The following is a 24499-nucleotide window of genomic DNA, read 5'->3' as shown; positions in this document are numbered from 1 at the left end:
AATTTATCCCTCTTTGTTAAGAAAACACACATCCACATCTTACTATGTTTTTCCACCTAATGAGGGCTATGTAGTTCCTGAATCAGAGCTTTTTCCATACAGCAATGGAGGTTTTCCCTCCTTCCCTTCATGTTCAGTCTGAGCATACTGCCTCTAGAGAGGAGTAGAATGTCCAAAGCTTGTTTTGTTTTGGATTTACAAATTATTCCATTTTAAGCTTGGAGGTATGTAAAGGCCTCCATGAATCTTAATGGTCCTTGGATTTTTTGCAGGCTTGTTTTGGGATCAATTCCAAGTTAACAAAACCTCTGCATCCCATTAGCATACAACACAAAGGAAATAGAAAAATCCACCTTGGAGTGATCTATCAGCTGTATTCACAACCAAATGAAGAGAAGACTGGAAATGTACTGTTTCTAACCTAATAACCTGACCTTTGGAATTTTTCAGGCTGTTAACAGGAATCCTGGCAAAAACAGCAAATGTAAGCCTCCCAGACAGAGAAATAACTTGGTGACATGCTATGAACACAACCTACTCCCCCCTAGGATGGACTGTATATTACAGCCCAAACCATGGCATATTTCAGAAAAAACACCTCTGCTGCAAAATATCGATTTAAAACATGCTATTTCTGTAGTGTCACATTATTGTGAAAAAGATCTTCAGCTGTAGTAACCTCATGTACAGAGAAATTTCTCACAAAACTTTAAAGCCTTGGAGTGCAGGTACTAATTTGAATGGGATGGTTCCTTTCACTTTAAATGGGAAGCAACTAGGACACCTGCATGCATTGTTAACTAGATGTCCTTGAAGGTAAAATAGTCATTGTGGAGCAGCAGGGATGATTTCACCATGTAATTCTTAACACACATGTAAGTAGCACAGCTCAATTTGCCACACACCCTACAAGCACACGGTGTTGAATAAATTGCACTTTTGTTTATTTTAAAGTAAGTTTTGCTTGTATTGCACATTAGATCCTCTCTCTGGGTATCAAAATAGGGGCTGCTGTTACCTGCCAGAGGTAAAGCATTTAGCAAAATGCATCATATCTGCACTGAGTGGCTTTCTGAGTAGACTATAATGAAGGATGTAAAACACTTTCTATTTTCATAAATCCAATCTGGAGAGACCACACAATAGATTTTCAAACAGCTGCTTTACGAAGTGGACATTCTAATAAAGGTGCAGCAGAATAGTACATAGTTTGGGGCAGTTGCTTGAGGCTACTCTGAGAAGAATGGTTAATAGAGCTGTTGCTTTGTAATTATAATTAGAACTCATCAATATAGAACTTTGATTTTTATCCTCTCTGAATCTGACCATCTGCTCTGATTTAACTTCACTCTTCCTTTGAGAGAAGTAGCCATTTCTATCCTTTCCATGTCAATTCAGCAGTGAACAAGACCAATAAATCAGAGCCAGATCTACCAGCACCTATGTGCTAGAATAAAACTATGAGCAATAAAGACTGCCAGTCAAACTGTCAGTGTATAAATAAGAGAGTGGATTTGGAACCTGGCTGACAGTCATTTACGGTCGGGAACAAAATCCAGATAAACGTAGCCATCTACCACAAACTAATATTGATAAAGCGCTTTGAAATCTTCATATGAGGTGCAACAAAAAGCACACACTATTACAAAATCAAATTTTAAAAATAAAATCAAAGTAGGAATAAAAATGTACTGAAAAAAAGACAAATTATAAAAATAAACAATTGGTAATAAACGTATCAAGATTTTAACAAGCTCTTCTATAGTCCCAGTGGTCTGGATCATCATAATATCGAACACCGTTTCCTCTTTTTTCGGCGCTTAGCTTTTTTCATGGCATTCAGTGCAATGTTTGTTGCTTCTTTAAAAACATCCTCTATGTTTTCTCGACACTTGGCTGAGCACTCCAAATAAGCTTGTGCCTTCATCTGCTGACAAGTTGCTTCACCCTAGAAGAAAGGAAGGTAACAGACGTAAGTGTTCTTGGAGTTACAGTGGGAAGAAGTGAATAATTCTGAAGATATCTTTATACAATGGGGTCAGGCAAAAGAAGGCAGATGCTTTTGTTTGTAGAGTTAAGGAATAAGTAGTATTAGTCCTAGGCACTACCGTAAAACACATATTTAATAATAAATTAATAGGCTCCACTTATAGAACAACTTTATTGATTTTTAAAAGTTTAATCTAAAAGCCAGCTTGGAAGTGCAATGCAGTGGAGATTCCTTGGTTGCCTACCTTGTTGTGTGTTAAAGCCCAACTTTTTTAAAGTTTAGGCTCTAAACAGAACCTCCAAAACCCAAACTTGAAGGCTCAAATTAGCAATAAGGTGTGTATCCAGTCTGTCAGGACCCATATTTGAAAATTGGGCCTACAGTACAATCAAATTGACCCAAGCGCAATTTTACATAAAATTTCTCCACTTTCAGATGTCAGCAGGCTCCGGAGATGGAGGGATCAGTGTTTGAATCCCAAACTCAGTTCTTAGCATTAGAAATATCTTGTGTTGCATGAGTGGCCCCATCTGCCTGAGCCAGGAACAGAGTGGATGAGTTTCAGAAGACGACTCAACCAGAAGGATGGGTCAGTTTTTTAGGTAGGGTATTCAATGAGGAGGAAATGGAGCATAAGAGACAAGAAATCCTGAAGCACACTGCCCCCAAAAGAAGCTTCTTACTAACCGATAGCCATAAGAATTCTGTATATTTACGTTTCTACAATACAAACTGCTGGTATATGCCTGTTATCCATTTGGTGATTGACCTCTATCTGGAAATGTATACTGTATCTATGTATGTCAGAGGAGCCTGTGAAGAATCCACTCAAAGCTGGGACTGAAGCCAGGGTATTTAGGGACCAAAGCAGCAGTTCCATAGCTTGAGCTGAAGGAAGATCTCCCCCCGTAGGAAAGTTTTAGTTTGCCACGTTGTTGTAAAGAGTCTGAAAAGTTTGTGAACTAGGGGCTTGTCTTCACTACCAGGATAAGCTGACCTAAGTTACGCTACTCCAGCTACGTGAATAATCTAGCTGGAGTCGACATAGCTTAGGTCGACTTATCCCGGTGTCTTCGCTGCGCTGCATTGACGGGAGACGCTCTCCCATCGACTTATTTTAATCTTCTTGGGGAGCTGAAGTACCAGGTCAACCGGAGAGCGCTCTGTATCCTGCTAAATCGACCCCTGCTGCATCGATTGCAGGAGCGTTGATCTCCCTGGAGTGCAGACCCGCCCTCAGTCCTTTTAAGCCATACTGATAGATTTTCTTAGAAAGGAGCTTTCATAAATGTCTACAATTTCTTGTGGGAATAACAGTATCAAGGCTCCTGGCAGCACCTGAGCTGAACTAAATAATAAAATACTATATGCCTGACATTGGTGAAGAGTCACTAAGTGCAATGGAGGCAGTATGCAGAATTTCACAAGATGAACATTTTCGTTTCTGACTGACTGGAAAGAACACCGTAATTTCTGACACCGATGCAGCAATAGTTCCTTTTTTAATATTGCAAAATTTTGGTACACATCAAGCTGTTGCCCAAACTTGTATACAGAATACTCAAATGTTGCTGCTGTCTTAGTGACCTGTAACAGGAGGGATGACCGTATGTTATAGGAAAGAACAGGGAATCAGCAGACCTAGGTTCTAGTTTCATTTCTGTAGAAGCTTCCTGTGCGACAAGGCACAAGTCACTCCACCACTGACTAATCATCCCCATCTGTAAAGTGGGGATAGCGATACTTGCCTACATAACATGGGTGTTGTGAGGCTTGGTTAATGTTTGTAAAGTGGTGCTTGAATGGTAAATTTTGCATCAATAAGCATCAGTAACCTTTGAGGTGAGATGCTCCTTTTTGTGTCAAGATTTTCATGGCAGTGCTTACTATTCATGAGTAATAATACCATATTATAGGAAATGTGCCTATTGCTCGTGCAAAGGACAGAACTCTTAAATGCAATCCTCTTTACCTGGTTATAGGTGATTGGTTCCTGCTCAGAAGACATGAGCTTACGTAAATGTTCTTCGTCCTTTCGAAGGTCTGTTTTGCAGCCGATAAGTATTAGAGGGACTCCCCGGCAGAAGTGACTTACTTCAGGATACCACTGATGGTGGAAAATGAAACATTTAGGTAAGCTTAAAAAAAAAAAAAAATCAAAATGACAATGCCTAGGAGCAAAATCAGCATTCAATTTACAACAAAACTGTAGAAAGTATCCAGTGCTAGGAACAGGGTAGGATATTATTTGTTTAAGTGAGTATTTATAGATATACTGCAACCTGACCTGTAAATATGTGGGGCCCCTCCTTTCCTTAAAGTACTCAGAGGTAAATTATGCTCTGCTCATGGAGGGTTAACTCTGCATGGGACTTCCTATATCTCAGTGGTTCTTAAACCGTGGGCCGCTTGCAGTCCAATCACCACACAGCTGCAGCCCATGTGACATCCTCAACGCCATACAGGTAGTATTGGATGCGGCCCACAGAACACACTGGTAAATAGGTTGAAAACCACTGCTATATCTCCTACATTGTGTTTTAGGACATGAGTGAAGATTGAGATAGAGAGCAGTTTGGAAAAGCTGGCAGTTTCTTTAGGACATGAACTTGCATTTCTTGCACACCCAACATTTCTGTCCTGAGCAACGAAATGTTGCTATTGACTTCAAGAAAGCAGGATTAGCCCCATAACGAGCAAGCTTTCAATAAAATAGCCAATTGAAGTAACTTTTTTTTTTTAGCTGAGCAGCTGCCGCATCTAGACAGATTATTTATATAATGAAAGCACCTAAAAGCCCCAATCAGCATCAGGTATTGTATAATCATGTAGGTAAGATATGGTCCCTGCCCCCAAAGAGCTCACTTACACTAGTGTAAATCCAGAATAAATCCTCTAAAGTCAGGTACAAGATCAGAATCCAGACCAGTTGTACTTAGTTTCATTTATCTGTTTTTAGTCTTAAGCTTTCACTTTGGAGCATCACAAAGACTGAGCAGAAATACTAAATTCAAAGATATAAAGAGGTGCCTACCTCTGTCTCCCCTGTACCCAATACCATACATCATTAACTTTAGAATCAAATTCACCTCCATTACACTCAAACCTAGTGTTATCTCACTGTTGTTGATTTCAGAATTGCTTAGAAAACAGACTAAAAAATTCCAAACCCTTTAAGAGAGTGAAGGGCTAGCCCATCATATATTCTGAAACAGATGGAGTGTATGCTACTTAGAGAGATTAGAGGGACACTGACAGCTATTATACTGAGGGGCTTTTTTTTTTTTTTTTGCGCTTTACTCTTCAATGTTTAATACCATCTTAAAAAATTTTGAAAATAAGAATTTTGTTCTAATTTATACAGACTGGCAGCAAGAATAGCTGCGCACACTGACAGTGTTGATGAAGAGTCAATAGAGTGAAAACCAAGAGTGTGGAACACTTTTTTATAAATTCTGTAAAAAATAAGATTTCTTTTTAAGGCAGTGATGGAACTGTGGATTTTAACTAACAAAAAGATTTATGATCCAGAGGACATTCTCCATCAGAGTACAACCACTTTCACGTGCTGTAGGTCACATTTTGAGCCTTAAGGGTGCAGTAGTCTCCCTTTAGATGTTTCAGCCTAAAGATCTGTAATCAATCACAGAACTGAAACTAAGTTATAGTAAATTTCTCTTAGTAACTCGAGCAAGGGGATTGACCTTGAACTTTCTGCCTTCTGGATCTGGGGTCCCAGTCAACCTTGCAGCAGGGGGTCACAAATAGGATTACGTGTTGTTAAAAGCCAGGTGTAAGAGTTCTTTGGGGCAAATAACAATAGAACAAAAATATATGAATAAAAAGAGAGGGAGAGAAGACAAGCTTTATATGAGGTACTCCTGGAGAATTAGATCTTGCTCTTCTGATTTCTCTGTATTTTTTTTTATATTGTATTGAAACTAAGAGGGCCATAAACCCAATCCCGAAATCTGAACACCCATAAATGTTGGAGAAACTCTTATCCAGATCTCAGCACCTTGTCTCAGGCCCATTGCTAGATGTGTGGTGATAACTAATAAATGCACTGTTCATTTATCTTAGGGAGTGGGGCTGCTAAAAGCATTGTTACAAATCAGTCATTGTTACCCATATAGCATAGTAAATTTAACATGAATGAGCCAAGTAATTATGAGGTCTCTTACCTTAATTAAAACGTTATCATAGCTAGTAGGGTTCATAACATCATAACAAATTAAGACCATGTTTGTATTCTGGTATGAAAGTGGTCGTAGCCGATCATAATCCTCCTGCCCTGAAACACAGGGGGGAAAAAAGGTGATAATGCTTTGGATAAAAAACCTCATTCTTTACCATATTCCAATACAGATATTTTAAAATGCATTCCCATTGCCTGCAGTATGTCTTGTCTTAAAAACAGTAATGACGTAGATTGTAAACATTTTTAATAAATCATTGGCCTTAATAGGATGAGTTCCTTGTTTGAAAATGTATAAGAAGATATGTTTAAGAGAATCAACTTGATAGTAAAAAGGTCTATAAAAATCGAGTCCTTGTGAAATCTCAGTATGAAGCAAAAGGATTTTTTTTGTCTAAATGTTCAATATTTTGCAACTTGATACTAAGCAGGACACAAAGCCATATGGTGCAGGATCTGAAACATGAAGGCTGGATTGTCATTCACTAGCAGAGACAAATGCATGAGTCTAGACTGGAAGCTTATTACTGATTAAAAACTGTGGAATTGGCAAGGGTCTTATTGACATACAGGGTTCAATGGGCAGGAAGCATGCCTACTTTTTGCCAGATGTGAATGCAGCATAATAAAAAGGCTTAAATAACAAATGCCCCTCTCTTACCGACATCAGTGAATGGAGTGAGGTAATGAGCATGACAACTGCCACCCCTCAGATGGATTGCTATCCATTAGTGAGCACGTAGCCTCACCAAGCTACACCGCGCAACATGCCCAATTCTAAAGAGTACTACTACCAGCTGCTAGCTGATTTTACAAGATACACAGCAACATGAGCCAGTCTTAACTGATCTATGAAATGGGCCTTAAGAGCTGCTGATGCCGCCTGGAAATGTTTGTAAAAATTTCCTTTTCGGAATAATTTGACGTGGGGAATTCATTTTACTATTCACACACATTCACATGAGAAAACTGGTCTGCTTATTTCCCTGTATTTATGACATACCAGTCACCTTCAAACCAGAGCATTGTGATGTCACACTGAGCAAGCATCTGGAGGTGGCCAATCAGCACCAGAGGCAGTTGAACTAAGAAATCAAAGATCCTGTTTCATCAAAGGCCAATACTTCAATAGGATGTTTTTCAGAGTTTTCCAGAAGGCACCAGCGGATGTTTAAGAAGACAGTGAAGACTCTGATGACCACTTGGGTGCTGCCCCCTGTGTCAGGTATGTCAGCAGGAAGTTTTTGACTTTCCAAGAAGTGAGTCAGGGATGCCAATCCTTTTTGCATTATTATTTTCATGTATTTACTGAGCACCATGTGTGCCTGATACTATACAAAAACACAGAGGCAATTCCTGCCCAAAGGAGATCACAAATTACGTAGAGCGTACCCCTCTGCTAACCATTATCTCAACATACTTTCTAATATACAGCTGTTGTATCATGGTATTCAACACAAAGCCCTGCACTTCTTATTGTACTCAAAATGCTTGACTCTAAAGTATGGTGCTATCAAGAAGGGCATGGATATAGAAAGAACAATATCGCTACAGAGCGTTCAAATCTTTCACCTGAATATTTAACCCCTGCTGGTAACAGGATTCCCAACTATTTGCATAAAGGGATGGTGGTGGGTTAGGACCCAATTCTAGATGGTGCCAAGAGCCCTTAATTTCAGTGGAGTTAAGAGCATTTAGTATTTCAGAGGAGACGCTCCAAAACAGTGCAGAATTGGGCCCTTAAATTTTTAATCCCAGAATAAGACAATTAAGGAATTTATTGTGCTCTGCAGTGTTTATATAACATGCAACAACTGTATTTCTAATCCTTCTCATTTTCTGAAATCCACCTAGTTGTTTGCACCAGATTTACCACTTTTTTTTTGGGGGGGGGTAATGTAATGCTTTGCTTAGGTGATCATCTAAAGTTGTATTAAATTTCAGGAGAAAAAAAATGAGAAGGAAATTAGTTGTAAAGCAATATGGCTGGGATGTGTGTGTTTGTACACGTGCTTCTTTCACTCACGTTTATTACTCTTAGCCTCCACAAAGGCAACTTTATGAAATCAAGCTATCCTCTAGCAGCCAGTTATAAAATTACCCACAGTAACCACTCCAGCCTCTCAACTCATTTGCGGCTACTTTGCCATAACACTTGTGATTGGTGAAGCAGATTGATGGATGTTCCATTTTACAAAGTCATGATGACCTGGCCCAAGTTGGAACAGAGCAAAAACACTTAGTCTGATGAACATGCCAGGGATCTCAAAAGAGCTGCTTTTGATGGTGTAAATGAAACTGATGTGCCATAACGAGAAACAGAACAGATAGATATGACATCACATGGCTTCATCTTCACAGTCAAAGTTGAGGGTGGGTTGAGAAGAACCAGGTATTTATTTTTAATTGTAGACTAAGATAACCAGATAAAGACATGAGGAAATCTAGATTTACACAGGCATAACACGTTTTTTCTTAAGTATTTCATACACCTCAGGAATGGCAAATACAGAGCATAGCAAAAGCTAAAATACACACACCATAATGGGAAGGCTAGAAAGGACATGGTTTATGGAAATATAACATGATCTGATTCCAGTGTGCGCTTATTTGTTTCTCTTCAACTCTGCCAAAATTAACAGCTACAGCGTTGTTCTTAAAAACAGTTGTGTTATAACTTTAGCAGGCTGAAACTGACATCTTAAACAACATTGGAAGAAGGACACTTTCAAGTTCTCTCTATTGCAAATATAGATACTTTAGCACTTATGTTGTGGTAGATATATACATAGAATAGTGCAATAGGAAATGTTTGCCCATATGTGAAATCCTATTGTCTGAGCTATTGTGCTTTCTCTTTTTTGTAAAAAGCAAAATAACAAAACCTGTGTGAAAGAAGGAATGATGGAACTAAGGGTTTGTTTATACTGTATTCGCATAGACATACCCGAGCTAGCTTTAATCAAGCTAGGTTGAAGCTGTAGCAGTGAGTGCTTCAGCACCGAGTAGCCCCGTAAACAATTGCCCAGGGTTCTCAGTGGGCTTGTACAGGTTTAGCTTTGGTATGTCTCCTCAAGCTGTAATCACACCCTATGAGTAGAGTATACACATACCCCAAATGTTTTAGTGTTTAATTGCCATAAAGAAGTTGGAGGAGGAGGTCAGAAATGTGCATATTGTAACTAAGCTGCTGGATGACTTCCATCCCCAGCTCCCAGAACAAGTGTGGGGAAAGGGTTGGGCCACAGCCCTCTGGGAGGGGCAGCAACCCAAATCAATATCTAGCTAATAGAGGGCACCATGTTACCCAGAGTGATCAATCAAAAGAACTACATCAGGAGGCAGAGGGGATCAGGCTCAGGAAAGATCCTGTGTGTGCAGCAGATTGAAGGCAGCAACCTGAAAGCTGGCTGCAGAAGGGATCCATGCCAACACCTCACTGGCATCACCAATTGAGATACCTCGGTTTAGCACAGGGGTCGGCAGCCTTTCAGAAGTGGTGTGCCGAGTCTTCATTTATTCACTCTGAGGTAAGGTTTCATGTGCCAGTAATACATTTCAACGTTTTTAGAAGGTCTCTTTCTATAAGTCTATAATATATAACTAAACTATTGTATGTAAAGTAAATAAGGTTTTTAAAATGTTTAAGAAGTTTAATTTAAAATTAAATTAAAATGCAGAGCCCCCCGGACCAGTGCCAGGACCCAGGCAGTGTGAGTGCCACTGAAAATCAGATCACGTGCCGCAGGTTGTCTACCCCTGGTTTAGTGATTACATCATCAGACCCCTTGGTGCTGCAAGGCCCAGTAATTCCATATTTGAAAGCTTTTGTCAGACACCAATATGACTTATTTAGGATGCAAACATTTTTTAAATATGGAAATGTTAATTAACCAAAACAAAAAACCTCCTCTGACATTTTAGGAAAAGGAAAAGGACATCCAACTAAACCAATTTGCTTCATCCAACTCTGGATGGCAGATTCCATTTTCCTAGTCAATCTCCTTTCATTCCTTGGTCCTCCTACCGAGATGGTCAACACAAGGGCTAATTAAAGTTCAGTTGTGGTGGTGGTCTGTGTAATATGGACAACTGTCTTCTAGGAAGTGGAGTAAAATCTCTTAATTTAGGCCAATGAATAATAATCAGATGATTGTAAATTTCAACCTGTTTGCAATGCCCCAGGTTTGACAGGAAGCTATTACATTACATAACATTTTGAGAGACCGGACCGTGGTGCCTTAATTAATCTGGGTCCAGTTAGATCCAAAAACTAAGCTATACATGCCTTTCTTCTTGCCCTCAAACACAGTGATGAGAATTGTCAAAATGGCAGACACACCAAATTCTCATCATCCTCTCACACACACAAAAATCCAAAACCTTATCAAAGACTTGCCCTTTCACAGCTTTCACCATTGCATCCGGATGATGACATGCAAGAACAGTAGTGTGAGAACACCCTTTTTCAGTAAGGTTACTCAGGCTGTGGTCAGAATTTTTCTTCACTGTGGCTTTAAAACAAAAATTCTGCAAGATGACATAAAACAAACTCGCAGGACTGAACAGAAGGGGCCACTTAGCTCAGACAAAACCTTTGATTACTTGTGTTCAGTCTCCGTTTTAATTCTTCTCTCTCTGTTGTGTTGTCAAAATTGGTGTATGAAAATTTCATTAAGGTTCTTTTATATATATTTTTTCTTTCAAAATTTTCAATCTCTCTTCCCACAGTACACCTCTACCTTGATATAACGCTGTCCTCGGGAGCCAAAAAATCTTACCACGTTATAGGTGAAACCGCGTTAAATCGAACTTGCTTTGATCTGCCGGAGTGCACAGCCCCGCCCCGCCCCCCCCGGAGCGCTGCTTTACCGCGTTCTATCGGGTCGCGTTCTATCCGGGTAGAGGTGTATTGTAAAATAATTGCCATTTAGCATTAATTTCCTGCATCTTTGTGCCTTTAAGAAGCTGCCTGCACAGTGCTTCACTTGGTACAGCTAATTTCACATGAGATGCTTAATTCCTTGCCAAAGACACATGCTCGCTCCTTTGCCTGAAATGGCAACTAGCCCAGGCTGTCACAACTTGGCCTTCAGAACAGGTGGGGCTTCAGTCTGATGGGGGACAGGAAGAGAGGAGGAAATTAGGCCACGAGTTGCACTCTCTCCAGTCTCGCTGCCAGAAGGGAAAATTGGGCTAGTTTGAGTTTCTCAGTCTGCATGAGGCCCTAAGCAGCTTGGATTGCTTGCATAGACTACCCACCCTGCACTCTACATGGGGACGTAATTAAAATTCTCTCTTGCATCCAAGATCCTTGGGAATATATCCTGATACTTTCAATCAGCTTAATGACCATTGTGCTTTGTTGTAGTTATTCAGTAGGTTCCTACAAATGAACTATTTCTCTATTCTATAACATGCTGTCCATGCAAAGAGGACCAACACCTAAGAATTCTTAGACCAGGTCTCAGAGAACATGACTTTAAAGGAAGGCGTTAAACTCCTGTAACAGACAATTATACAATAGCCTACCCACAACAGATGTTTCTTCCTAACCCCTGTCCATTCATGTCTAGATTCTGTCCTGAAGCATGAAAGCTTATATCTCTTATAAATTATAATCCTAGCTGGTGTTACTGTAACTTATTTAAATAAATAGGATTCTCTTTTAATCTAAACTCATTTCTTCATTAATTTCTTGTGGCAGTGAGTTTCATGAATTAATTACATATTGTCTGATAAAATATTTCTGTTTATCAGTTTTAAATGTATTGCCTGTGTACTTCATAATAATGTTGAAAAAATGCAAGCCATCGGTATAATGGACTTTACACTTATTTTTAGATTTTTCCAAATATTTTAATTATTTACTTCTAGAATATATTCTCTGGCTAGAAAAGGTCCCATGGGACTACAATTGACAGACAAGGGAAAAATATTTATTTAAAGCTAAATGTCAGTGGCATCCTATGAACTGACCAGCAAGAGTGCTCCTCTCTCTGGGTATGTCTACATCAGGGGTAGGCAACCTATGGCACGGGCACCAAAGGCAGCACGCAAACTGATTTTCAGTGGCACTCACACTGTCCAGGTCCTGGCCACCAGTCCGGGGGGCTCTGCATTTTAATTTAATTTTAAATTAAGCTTCTTAAACATTTTAAAAACCTTATTTACTTTACATACAACAATAGTTTAGTTATATATTATAGACTTATAGAAAGAGACCTTCTAAAAACATTAAAATGTATGACTGGCACACGAAACCTTAAATTAGAGTGAATAAATGAAGACTCGGCACACCACTTCTGAAAGGTTGACGACCCCGGTCTACATAGCAGTTGAAGATGGGACTGCAGCGTGGGTAGGTACAAATGTGCTAGCTTTAATTTAGCTAGCATGACTAAAAATATCAGTGAAGATGGGGCCACATGGGCTGTACAAGCTCACCTGGGACTCTGGGTACACACTTGCATTGCAAGCACATGCAACCATGTCTTCACTGCTATATTTAGCTGTGGTCGCTAGATTAAAGCTGGTACAGATATGCCTATCTGAGCTGTAATCTCACCTCTGAATGCAATGTAGACATACCTAATTTGAGGCAGCATGTTGGCATGACCTGTGAAGTGGTATGCAGGATCCTAACTACATGAAGATTGAAAATAATCTCCTTTCCAGCCTGGCAGCTGGTGGCAATTGATAGTGCTACGAAGGGTATATTTCCTATTTAAATGAACATTTCTATCACATAACTGAGAACCCCTATAGTTAAAGAAAAATTCTGAATTATCTTTTGTTTAGTCTGTGGTATGTTAGCTAAGGCTAACTTTCAGAACTCAGTTTAGAAAACTTGGGGAAATTTACTTTCTTCCTGGCAGAAATGAATCAAAAATTAAATATGACAATATTTACAGCCTTACATTTTTTCCCAGGAGGGCCCTGTGAGTCACCTTGTTACCCCCCAGCTCCTGCATGAGGGAGTCTTGTGCTTGGCTGGGTGTCAGCTCCCTAACTCCACCAGACTGTGAGCCACTCAAACAATCTCCTCTGTGCAGTCCTACCCTTTACTTTGTCTTGCAGATTAACAACATGTGCCCCCCAGGTCCTTTGAAGCATTCCCCTGTGATATCCAGCCCCTGACACTGGTTACTCACAGAACTACCAAGTCCACTGTTCCAAAGGAACAATATACCTACCAGCTTGTATGATCCAGCTCAGGATCACACCATTTAGATATACCGATAGTAAAAACAAAAGAAAGTTTTTATCATTAAAGACTAAAGATTCAGGAGATAGTGAGTAAGGATATTGGAAACAAATGGTTACTTATAAAACAAAATCATAACATGCTTTCTAGAGACTAAACTTCATTAGCAAGGACATTCATCTGAGGATTAAGTTTCTCACCCCAAAATATTTTACAGCATCTTCAACCAAGGTTGGCTGAGATCCCATGTTCATGAATGTAAATGCACTGCCCATTTACTTCCTAGGTGTAGGATAATGGGGTGTCTTTTTTGCCTCATAAATATGCCCCCAAAGTTCATTGGCTTTGTACACAGCCAGGATAACCACCTGAGACTTATTTTTCCTGTGTGCTGCTTCCCTGCTGACTTCAGATCTCCTTGCTAACTTGACTTTGTATGTAAATGGACATCCATTGTGTTAGCTTACAATGTTTAATTTACATCCTGACAGAGACAGACATTTCTTACCTCCTGTCCGGAGGAAACTCTGTTTTCACTTCTGCCTTGATACAGACTTTAAAAACATAGTTTCAGTATATATACATAACTCCTTAGATAGCATCTGTACATATATTTCACAATGATATTGATGACCAGTGTGATCCTGCTTTTCATTTAAGATCTGACATTACATTCTCTGATGAACTAGAATGTACATGCCAGAATCAAGATATTCTTGTAACCCTGTTGCCAATTGCCATTAAGGGGTTCTTGGGTCACACATGCACTTTTCTAAACTCCTCATCAGAAGGTTTTGGATTTTAGTGGCAACCATCTTTGTGGTCATGTAGGACTGGAAGGACTCCAGCTAGAGATTGTCAATGTCACTTTTAATCAGCCACAGTGAGCAGTATGTGTGACAAAAGGCATTACCCTCCCCTCCCATGCGTCCCTCCGGAGCGGAATATGCTCTTACCTAACCTCCTGAGATGGCAGTGGAGGGGGAGACCAGCATCAGAAATTAAACCCAGATCTCCTGAATTACAACATAAAGCATTACCACCAGTGGATTGTAATTCTTTACATGCTAAATGAAAGGAGTTAATTTACCTCTCAATTCCTTTACCTCACTTTACAGTGAGGCATTTTAATTGAATAAGCTGATGCAACATGTATTTGCAGGCAAAACAATGTATTGCAAACTCTTTGTGGGTTGCAGCACACAGACCACCAACTTCCTGCTACAGCAAGAGATGTTTCTGATAAGGAAGATTATAGAGAAAGTAGCACACAATAATACAAAAGATCTACTGTGAAAAATTCTTATTCTATCCACTTTTATTCCAATTCATGATTTCCAGTTGTTGCTAAACTGATCATATATAATGAAAATTTTCCCCTAATTTGAATTAAACCTGTGAAATATATTAAAACTCTCCTCCATTTTTATTTTTAATATTTCTCCATAGTCTCCTTGTTCATGTCCTCACAAAGTGGGAGGGAATGGCTTAGAGACCTAGACATCAGGTTTGAAATACAGAGTCCTTGAAACTACAGGCTTAACACAACTCATCCCTTCATCCTACTGAGGTAATACATTGAGTTATATAAATTTTAATATGTGGGGGTGTCTTGGACAAGACCTTAAACAACTTTGAAGTCCTGTTTGCTCTGTGTGAATACTGAAGACCCAACAGCACTTTCTTGAAGAAATGAGATTTGACTCCGTATCCCATGCCAGTTTCCCCTCTGACACTGTTGTCAGGTGTGCCAGTTGGTTGAAGCCCTTCACCCCAGAGATGGCTGCATTTCTGTGGTACTGTAGACTTATAGTTTGTGAAATGTTCTGGGATCCTCCAGAATGAAAAGCACTACAGAAATGTAAACTCTTATTAGAGTTTCGTTCTAGTTTTGCATATAGGTCACTATTCTGTACTTGACAAAATAGCTAATGATCTCCTGTTGTTTATATATGAAGAGTGAAAGAGAAATGTCCAAAACTACCTCGATATTTATGTAATAACTTTCTTAGAGACCCAAAGATTTGTTTCACTGGAAACAATTTCAATTGTTTTGTGTTTAAATAGATTACTGGGGGATGAAACAGCTCCAACATGTTTAAAAGTATTACTTCAACTGCTCAGTTTATCTTCCTTTTCACTGAGCTGGTCAGAAATCTCATACTACAATCCTATTACAGTTTGCAATATTAAGGTTTCAAACTTTGTTATTTTCTTATCAACAGAAGAATCTGGGAGATCTTGGGCTTATAAATGCCATATACTTGTAACTATATGATGGTTTTTGGTCAAGATTTTCCATGACCTTAGTAAGTTTATTTTACAAGAATCACATTTTAAACAATGTTCTTTTGCCTTCAGATAAGTTATACTAATTTTATAACACGTCTCATTGCAAAAGCATAGTTAAACACCCACTAGTTGACAACCTCAGCTTTAAGTTTCAACTGCTTCCCTGGTGACAAAAATGTTAACTATATACACAATGGGGCCTTTAACTCGTTTGGACTTCTATGTTCTATTGCAATAAAAATGTGAAATATAGTAATAGTACATTTTCAGAAATGTTTCTATTAGTACAGAACATAAAATAGTTACCAGTTGCTTTATTACAATTTTAATTGAAATGGAAAATTTGCCTCAAATGTTTTAAATATTAATAAAATTCATTCTTCATGCCTTTTATATATCAGCACTTCCATTTTCTCATGGACTCATATTCTGAACAAACCCTGGTTTGACATCAGAAGAATAATTTAATAATCTCTGATATTCTTTATGTCACAGCTATATGAGCTAAATGGGGGGGGGGAAATAAGAATGTATACATTTGAATATGTAAACCTCAAGTGGCATTAATTCAATCTACTGCTAGTCAAATCTGGTGATAGATACTGTTCAATCAGTAATTGAAAGGGCTTTCCACTGGCTTTGAGGCAGTCAGACAGAAAGCATGATCCAATGATTAGGTCAAATTCCTATGTGACCTTGGGCAAGTCACTTGGCCCAGATCCACAAAGGTACTTAGGCTCCTCAATTCTATTGATTTATGAAAGTTAGGAGACTAAATATCTTTCAGGATCCAGGCCTTAGTCTCTCTGTGTTTTATCTCCTCTTTACAGATGGGGAAATGAAAGTACTTCCCTGCCTCACAGGGGTGTTCTGAGGAAAAATGCATTAAAAATGGTGAGAAACTCAGATACTGTTGTAACAATGGCCATATAAGTAGCTAAAATAATTTAACTGCTGCTATGATCTAAAGCATCTATGGTGCTCCCCAGGACACCTAGGGTTGCGAGGCACCTCACTACCACCTGCCCTAGGTGTGCAGAAGTGCTGTGGATCAGCTCCTTGAAACCACCAGGCTCTGGCAACATGAGCACTGCCTTCCAGGCCTCCGCAGGCCTTGCTCTCTCTATGCAGGAGAGTGATAGGCACACACCAACCCCGGAGACCTCCAAAGGTTCCCCGCAGAGTTCAGCGCTTTTTCCACTGAACACTCACAGAATTACCAGGCCTGCTGTTCCCAAAGAAACAGTACACACCAGCTTGTAAGATTCAGCTCAGGATCATTTTGCTTTACACCACAGCACTTGGATATATTTATAGTGAAAACAAGAATAAGTTTATTACCAAAGAACAGAGTTCAAGTGATAGTGAGTAAGAATAATGGAAACAAATGGTTATTTATATATCTCTCTATCTATCTATCACAACACTCTTTCTAGAGACTAAACTTAACTAACAAGTTTACCACTTGTCTAAAGAAGCTTATCTCGACCAAAGTTCTCTCCAGTGTTTTCAACCAAGCCTGGCAACCCCTTGCCAAGCAAACTCATTGTCCTTCCTAGGCGAAGGATGCCAGGATGTCTTCTTTGTCCCCCAAATGTACTAGAGCTAACCATTCATGTGCACATCAAACTAGGGTCATCCCCCATCCCCACTCCTTACTTCCTCTGGTTATTTTTCTCTCTTTGAAGTTTTCACAATCCTTCTTTAGCATTTGGTTCAGACCAGTGGGAGGAGCCCCACTGGGAATGATACAACACATAATTTACATGTAAACAGACACCTAGATAAACGTATCTTGTCTGACAGAAAACCTGTTTTTCACCATTGCTGATGACCAGTCCCTACGCATAGCTCTTAAGAACATAATTTTCAGCGTACATACGTAACTTCTTACACAACATTCATATGTGTGTTTTGCAATGATACTGATGACCACTGTAATACCGGGATTTTTCTGAGACCTCACATGACACTCATTGGTGAACCAGAATGTATATACCAGACCCAGGAGATTCCTGTAGTTCCTATTCACCCCCCTGTGTGTCCCTTGCAAGTTGGCACTAAGAGGATCCTGGGTCACAGCATCTGAAACAACTGAATAACTTCATTGGCTCTGGACACTATAAAATATATTGGACTAAATTTGCAAAAGTGACCAGTGATTTTGGATGCCCAACTCGGGATACCTTAGATATACGGAGCATCTTCCCTTTGAAAATTAGGCCCCTGAATCATAAAAATGTAGGGTTGAGAGGGACCTTGAGAGGTCATCTTGTCCATTCCCTGGTGCTGAGGCTGGACCTAGTATACCTAGACCATACCTGACAGGTGTTTGTCCAACATGTTCTTAAAAACCTCCAATGAGGAGGATTCCATAACCTCCCTTGTAAGTCTGTTCCAGTGCTTAACTATCCTTATTAGGAAAAACTTTCTAACTGTATCTAACTTAAATCTCCCTTGTTACAGGTTCAGCTGATTACTTCTTGGGCTAATATCATTCTGGATGTGGAGAACAATTGATCACTGTCCTCTTTTAACAGCCCTTAACATATTTGAAGACTGCTATCAGGTCCCCCCTCAGCCTTCTTTTCTCAAGATGAATATGCCCAGTTTTTTTTAACCTTTCCTCATAGGTCAGCTTTTCTAAAACGTTTATTGTTTTTGTTGCTCCCCTCTGGACTCTCTCCAATTTGTCCACATCTTTTCTAAAGTGTGGCACCCAGAACTGGACACAGTACTCCAGCTGAGGCCTCACCAGCGCTGAGTGGTCGGGACTATTACCTTATAACACTCCTGTTATTACATCCCACAATGATATTAGCTCTTTTTGCAACTGCATCACATTGACTCATTCAGTTTGTGATCCACTATGACCCCCAAATCCTTTTCAGCAGTATTACTGCCTAGCCGGTTATTCCTCATTTTATAGTTGTGCATGTGATTTTTTTCTTCCAAAGTGTCATGCTTTGTACTTGTCTTTATTGAATTTCAGCTTGATGATTTCAGACCTATTCTCCATTTTGTCAAGGTCATTTTGAATTCTAATCGTGTCCTCCAAACTGCTAGCAACACCTCCCAGCTTATGTCATCTGACAATTTTATAAGCATGTTCTCCACTCCATTATCCAAGTCAATAATGAAAATATTGAATAGTACTGGACCCAAGACAGACTCCTGCAGCATCCCACGAGATATGCCCCCCCCCCCCAATTTGATGGTGAATCATTGATAACTAATCTTTGAATAGGGTCTTTCAACCAGATTTGCACCCACCTTACAGTAATTTCATCTAGACCATATTTCCCTAGTTTGCTCATGATAAGGTCATGTGGGACTTTATTTTTTAGTAGTAGTAGTAGTACTATTTGTACTATGGTAGTGCCTAGGGGCCCCAGTAATAGACCAGGCCCCATAGTGATTGGTGCAATAAGGTGTCTCATGATGGGTACTGAAAAATGGAAGCACCAAAAATCATTAGACACTTTTGGAAATGTAGGCCATTCTGCTAGTGGAAACAGGGTCACCTAGTCCGATGGCTGCATGACTCATCTTTAAAAAAAATTAAAACAAAACCCCAAACATTTCAGCTAATCAGAAATTTATTAATAAACTGCAGCCAATATAATGTGCTTTTAAGATAGATACTTTTATGACAAAACTGGTCTCCATTAGGCTATAGCACACACGAGGGCTTTTCTCTAGCCCAATGGGAATGCAGTAATTCAATAATGCTACCATACGTAACTGCCACATTAGTGCATCAACATTCATCTGGCAAAGTGATTTAATATACCTAAGTCATGTGATATGATAGAAATAAAGTCACTGTACTGGAACATTGATCCTGTACCAACATCTCGTGTCCTGAAAATGAATTCCTCAGCACTTATGTAGCAGAAGGACAAACCCCATCCTTTGATAGTGTTCTGTTCCAGTTAAATGCTCTCTTAAGCCCACTTTTAATAATAATAATATAAAGATATACCTATCTCATAGAACTGGAAGGGACCCCGAAAGGTCATCGAGTCCAGCCCCCTGCCTTCACTAGCAGGACCAAGTACTGATTTTGCCCTAGATCCCTAAGTGGCCCCCTCACAGATTGAACTCACAACGCTGGGTTTAGCAGGCCAATGCTCAAACCACTGAGCTATCCCTCCCCCCATAGTACTGCACCATTAAGATTTACAAGAAAGAACACATAATTCTTGGCCCTAATCCTGCAACCAAAGAAGTCAATGGGAGTTTAGCCCCTTGGAGCACGTTTGGACCTTAGAAGATGTACTCATATTATAAACTTTTACTCTGAGTAAACTACCAACTTCAGAAAAAGGTGAATTTAAGAGGATCTATTCTTTACGGTGTGAACCCAGTCCAACACTGAGATCTGGTAGTGTGGACCCAAACCGCCAAAAAAGGCCCCATTGACTTTAATGGGACTCCATATTGGGATAAGGATCCACACTAGCAGATCGCAGTAAAGAATTGGGATCTATGCTTGAAACTGTGCTAGCAACAATCATAGTTTTAACCACAGTGTTTTGTGGGCATGGCCACATAGTCCATAAGAAACTGGAATGGTCTCACAAGACACGTGGTAGAAAACACATCACTGAGTCATTTAAAATTAGACTTGACAAAACCCTAGAAAACTGTCTAATAGATAAAACCCTGCACTGACAGAGGACAGTCAATATGACCCAGCAAGTTTACAAAAAATAAGTGACACAGTATTTGCACCCCAAAATTCTACATTAACAAGTTCCAGACATTGGTTATGCATAGTAGATTTCACACCGTTCTTTCCTGAACTTAAAAAAAACTCCAAACTAGTGTATGGTAGGATCCAGATTATCTGTGTCACTGGATTCAAGAGCAAGTGTGTCAAAAAAAATAGGGAGACATACTGGCAATTTATTAGGAAAATGTGGGTAATCAAGATCCTACTGTACTAGACAAAAGGTTCACCGCAAAGATCATTTAATATAAAAAATAGTGCTGAAAGAAGATTACTCTGATGTCCTACAATGGATTTAAAAGGCCAACTATTTTTTTAAATATAAAAATTAAAAAATTGCTTAATCAGCCAATTTCAGCTGTAAGTTAAACTGATGTAAATTTGGAGTAACTGCACTGCGTTCATAAATTAATAGATTCCACAACCAGAAGGGACACTGGATCATCTAGGCTGACTTCAAATATAATACAGGCCATAGAACTTCCCCAAAATAATTCCTAGAGCATACCTTTTAGAAAAACATCCAATCCAAAATTGTCAGTGGTGGTAAACCTACTACAACTTTTGGTAAATTGTTCCAGTGGTTAATTACTCTCACCTTTATAAATGTACGCCTTATTTGCTCTCTGAGTTTGTCTCGGTTCAACTTCCAGCCAGTATCGTGTTATACAGTTCTTTGCTAGATTAAAGAGCCCATTATGAACTATTTGTTGCCCATGTAGATACCTATAGACAGTAACCAGGTCACCCCTTAACCTTCTCTTTGTTAAACTAAATAGATTGAGCTCCTTGAGGCTATCACTATAAGGCATGTTTTCTAATCTTTTAATCATTTTTGTGGCTCTTCTCTGAACCCTCTCCAATTTATCAACATCCTTCTTGAATTGTGGACACCAGAACAGGGCACAGTATTCCAGCAGTGGATGCACCAGCGCCAAATACAGAGGTAAAATATCCTCTCTAATCCTACTTGAGATTTTCCTGTTTATGCACACCAGGACTGCATTAGCTCTTTTGGTCACTGGGTCATGTTTTGGACACACTGGAAGCTTGTGGTCAGTAGATTATTTCTCACGACACCCAAATCTTTTTCAGAGTCACTGCTTCCCAGGATAGAGTCTCCTATCGTGTAAGTGTGGCCTGCATTCTTTGTTCCTAGATGTAAACGTTTACATTTAGCCATATTAAAATACATATTGTTTGCCTGCACCCAGTTTACCAAGCAATCCAGATCGCTCTGAATCAGTGACCTGTCCTCTTAATTATTTACCAAATAGAATTGCTCCTCGTTCAAACTGGTGTAACAGAGCAGAATTTGACACAGTGTATCTTAATGTTAGGGTTCTCTTTTGGAACACAGTTGGACAATTGAGAGTCATTGCTATAGAAACTATAATGAACAAAGTTGAACACAAACCATTCCATTCATCCCTGGGAAGAAACCATAAAAACTGTCAATGTTCTAACATACATTTAGCATTGTGGGCTTTCTATTTTGAACACTAACAGGCTTTTTCAAAAATCCCTTTTACTGTTTTGATCACACATGGTGGGAGATTAAAGTATTTTCCTGGTTGATTACATTACATTTTGCTTCTGGGCACTTGATTTTTAATACCTTCAAGATATGCATGCTATTTGGTGACTTTCTTAATAGTCTTCACTATTAAGAACAAAGCCATGACTAAAACTGTAAATTCATTAGGACTAGTGACGTTCTTCTCACTGGCAGTCACATAGACATGACTAAATTGATAATAGAAGTTGTTTTATTCTTTAAGGGTTCTGTGTGTTTTGACCTCTTGTAGTTTTAACTCTAACACAACCAATAAAAGTACCTTAACTGAAAGCAAAAAGAAAATTTGCTTGGTTTTACAATCTTTCCAATATCAGCCTGCTGTACATCCAAAAGAGAACAAGAACAATCTAGTTTGGTGAATGTCTAGTATTTTGCTGGTAAAAGGGGTCACATAAATAACATCCCCTCAAATGTCTGAAATATTAAAGAATACTTGATATATCAAATAAAAAAGCACAATCAACTAAATCATTTCTGTAGTGCAAAAATTGATCTGCTGTATTGCTATTAATACCACAAAAAAATTTCAGCCAGCTTCCTACTTGCCTAAGGTCAGTCCCCCTGTGTAATCCCTTACCAGGTGCTGCAGAAAAATTGGCTGTGCTGGTTTACTTATTTATTTTTCAAATAAGCAAGATCTTGTTTAAAGTGATTTACCTGCAGTGTCATACAAATTCAGAATTACTTCTTTATTGCCAACGGTAATACTGGTGGTATACTTCTCAAATACAGAAGGTGCATATTTCTGTCAAAAAAAGGAAATACAATTCTAGTTAAATGATAATACTATTTTGCAGTTCAGTAATCCCTTCACTCCAGGGATCTCAAAGCACTTTATAAGCATGAATGAATTAAGCCTTACAGGAACTATGGTAGACAGATATTATCCCCATTTTACTGATGAGGAAGGTGAAGCAGACAGGTTAAAATGACTTGTCCACTTTCAGGTGGCAAAGAGCAGAAGGGCTAGAAACAGCACTGACATCTCCTGTAGGCTATGTTCCCATATATTTGGTGTATGTACTCTAACAACAAGTTTTAATTCTCTGAAATGCATCTATACAAAGAGAAAGGAATGATTCAGCTGTTACAGGTTTCAAGCTTTAGTTGAACCTCCCCACCAATATTCTAGGTACAGCTGTTTTCTGAGCCCGATACCCGGTATTCTCCCTCCTAAACCTTTTGTGTTACCAGAAAGCCCCAACCATATCTTCACATTACAGGTTTCAATACAGAGACGTCTCTGAAAATAAGGCTGTTTACAAATGCCCAGAAGGAAAGTCATTCTTGAACTTAAAAAAATTGAAGGCACAACTGGCAAGATAGGGGTCTAAAACCAACTCTCAAATTTACTCAGAATAGCTCAGCCACCGCCTGGCAGTTGCTTCTCTCAGGCAGGTACAAACCAGTCGCCTGCACATCCTGCCACGACTTGGTTTAGCGATGAGTTGAACAGGCTCCAGAAAGCCCCCACCCCGCTTCCTGGAAACCCCCTGCACCCCCATGACAAACCTCCCCAGCCTCTCGCTAGCGCCAGCAGCGCGCGCCTCTGCCTCGTCTAGCGCCGAGCCCGGCGCGGCACCTGCTGTCGCTCTTGCAGCTCTGGCCAGCGAGGAACCACTTCTAGGGCATGAGTGTCCCCTCATCTCTCCGGCCTCCGGGCAAGAGCTCCGCAAATGAGCCCCTGGGTGGGGGGAGGGGGAGCCCGGCGGCCCAGGGGAGGGCTAGGCTCGTCCTCTTGGGGGTAGTCCTGGGGGAGGTGGGCAGAGCCCCCTCTTGTCGTGGGCTGCAGGGGGGGCTCCTGGAGATGCCAGCGGGCTGCCCCCTGCTGGGGCGGGAGGGCTGCCGGGCAGGGGCTCCTCAGGGAGGGGCAGGATGGGGGTCAGGCCCCGGCACTCACCTCCGGGAAGGCTCCCTTCGCGTACACCATGAGCAGAGACGTTTTCCCGCAGCCTCCATCCCCCACGATCACGATCTTCAGCTCCTTCTTCCCGGAGGGGGCGGGCGGGCTCTCGCTCTTCTTGGGGTCCCCGGGTCCCCCGCCGGGGACGGACCCGTTCGGCACCGCCATGGGCGGGGGTCCCCGGAGTGCGGGGGGATGGTCCCGGCTCTAGAGCAGCAGCAGCCCTGCGGGAGCGGGCGGCATCGCTGTCAGCTCGGCTCCCTGTGCGGCCGGGGGTCGCTGCTCTCCGCGAGCTCCGGGCTGAGGAGGGCGGGGAAGGGGCCGAGCTGCCCCGCTCCCGGCTCCGCCGGGGATTGGCTGAGGGGAACGCGCTCGGCTCGAGCCGCCTGCGCCAGCCGCAGCAGCCCCGGCTCGGCTCCGCTCCCTGGAGGTGCCCCACACACCGCAGAGCCGGACCCCGCCCCGCGGTGGCGCCATTGCCCGTAAACCCGCCTCCGCCTCACGGCCCGTAGGCAGACGTCGCTACGGGAGCCTTCAGTGCAGCCACTGAGACACCCCCCACCCACATACCCCCTCACACAGGGGCCCCATGGGC

At 40.7% G+C, this 24499-nt stretch overlaps 1 protein-coding gene and 1 long non-coding RNA gene across 2 annotated transcripts; one reads left to right on the top strand and one right to left on the bottom strand.

Moving 5' to 3' along the window:
- Nucleotides 1-369: 369 nt before the first annotated feature.
- Nucleotides 370-24251, bottom strand: RHOF (ras homolog family member F, filopodia associated). Its single transcript, XM_026656930.2, has 5 exons — nt 23902-24251; nt 22659-22746; nt 6175-6284; nt 3963-4097; nt 370-1948 (listed from the first exon to the last, which is right to left on the bottom strand). The coding sequence occupies exons 1-5, from the start codon at nt 24070-24072 to the stop codon at nt 1784-1786; spliced, it is 669 nt and encodes a 222-aa protein (XP_026512715.1). The 5' UTR covers nt 24073-24251; the 3' UTR covers nt 370-1783.
- Nucleotides 4039-14936, top strand: LOC113407665. Its single transcript, XR_003370042.2, has 3 exons — nt 4039-4123; nt 7195-7413; nt 14845-14936. It is a non-coding gene; the product is annotated as an uncharacterized LOC113407665 (long non-coding RNA).
- Nucleotides 24252-24499: the final 248 nt, after the last annotated feature.

This window comes from Terrapene carolina, unplaced genomic scaffold, assembly GCF_002925995.2.
Source record: "Terrapene carolina triunguis isolate 2854851 unplaced genomic scaffold, T_m_triunguis-2.0 Scaffold234, whole genome shotgun sequence".
NCBI classification, from domain to species: Eukaryota; Metazoa; Chordata; order Testudines; family Emydidae; genus Terrapene; species Terrapene triunguis.
The sequence above is the reverse complement of the archived record's forward strand: the minus strand, read 5'-3'. Positions and strand labels throughout refer to the sequence as shown.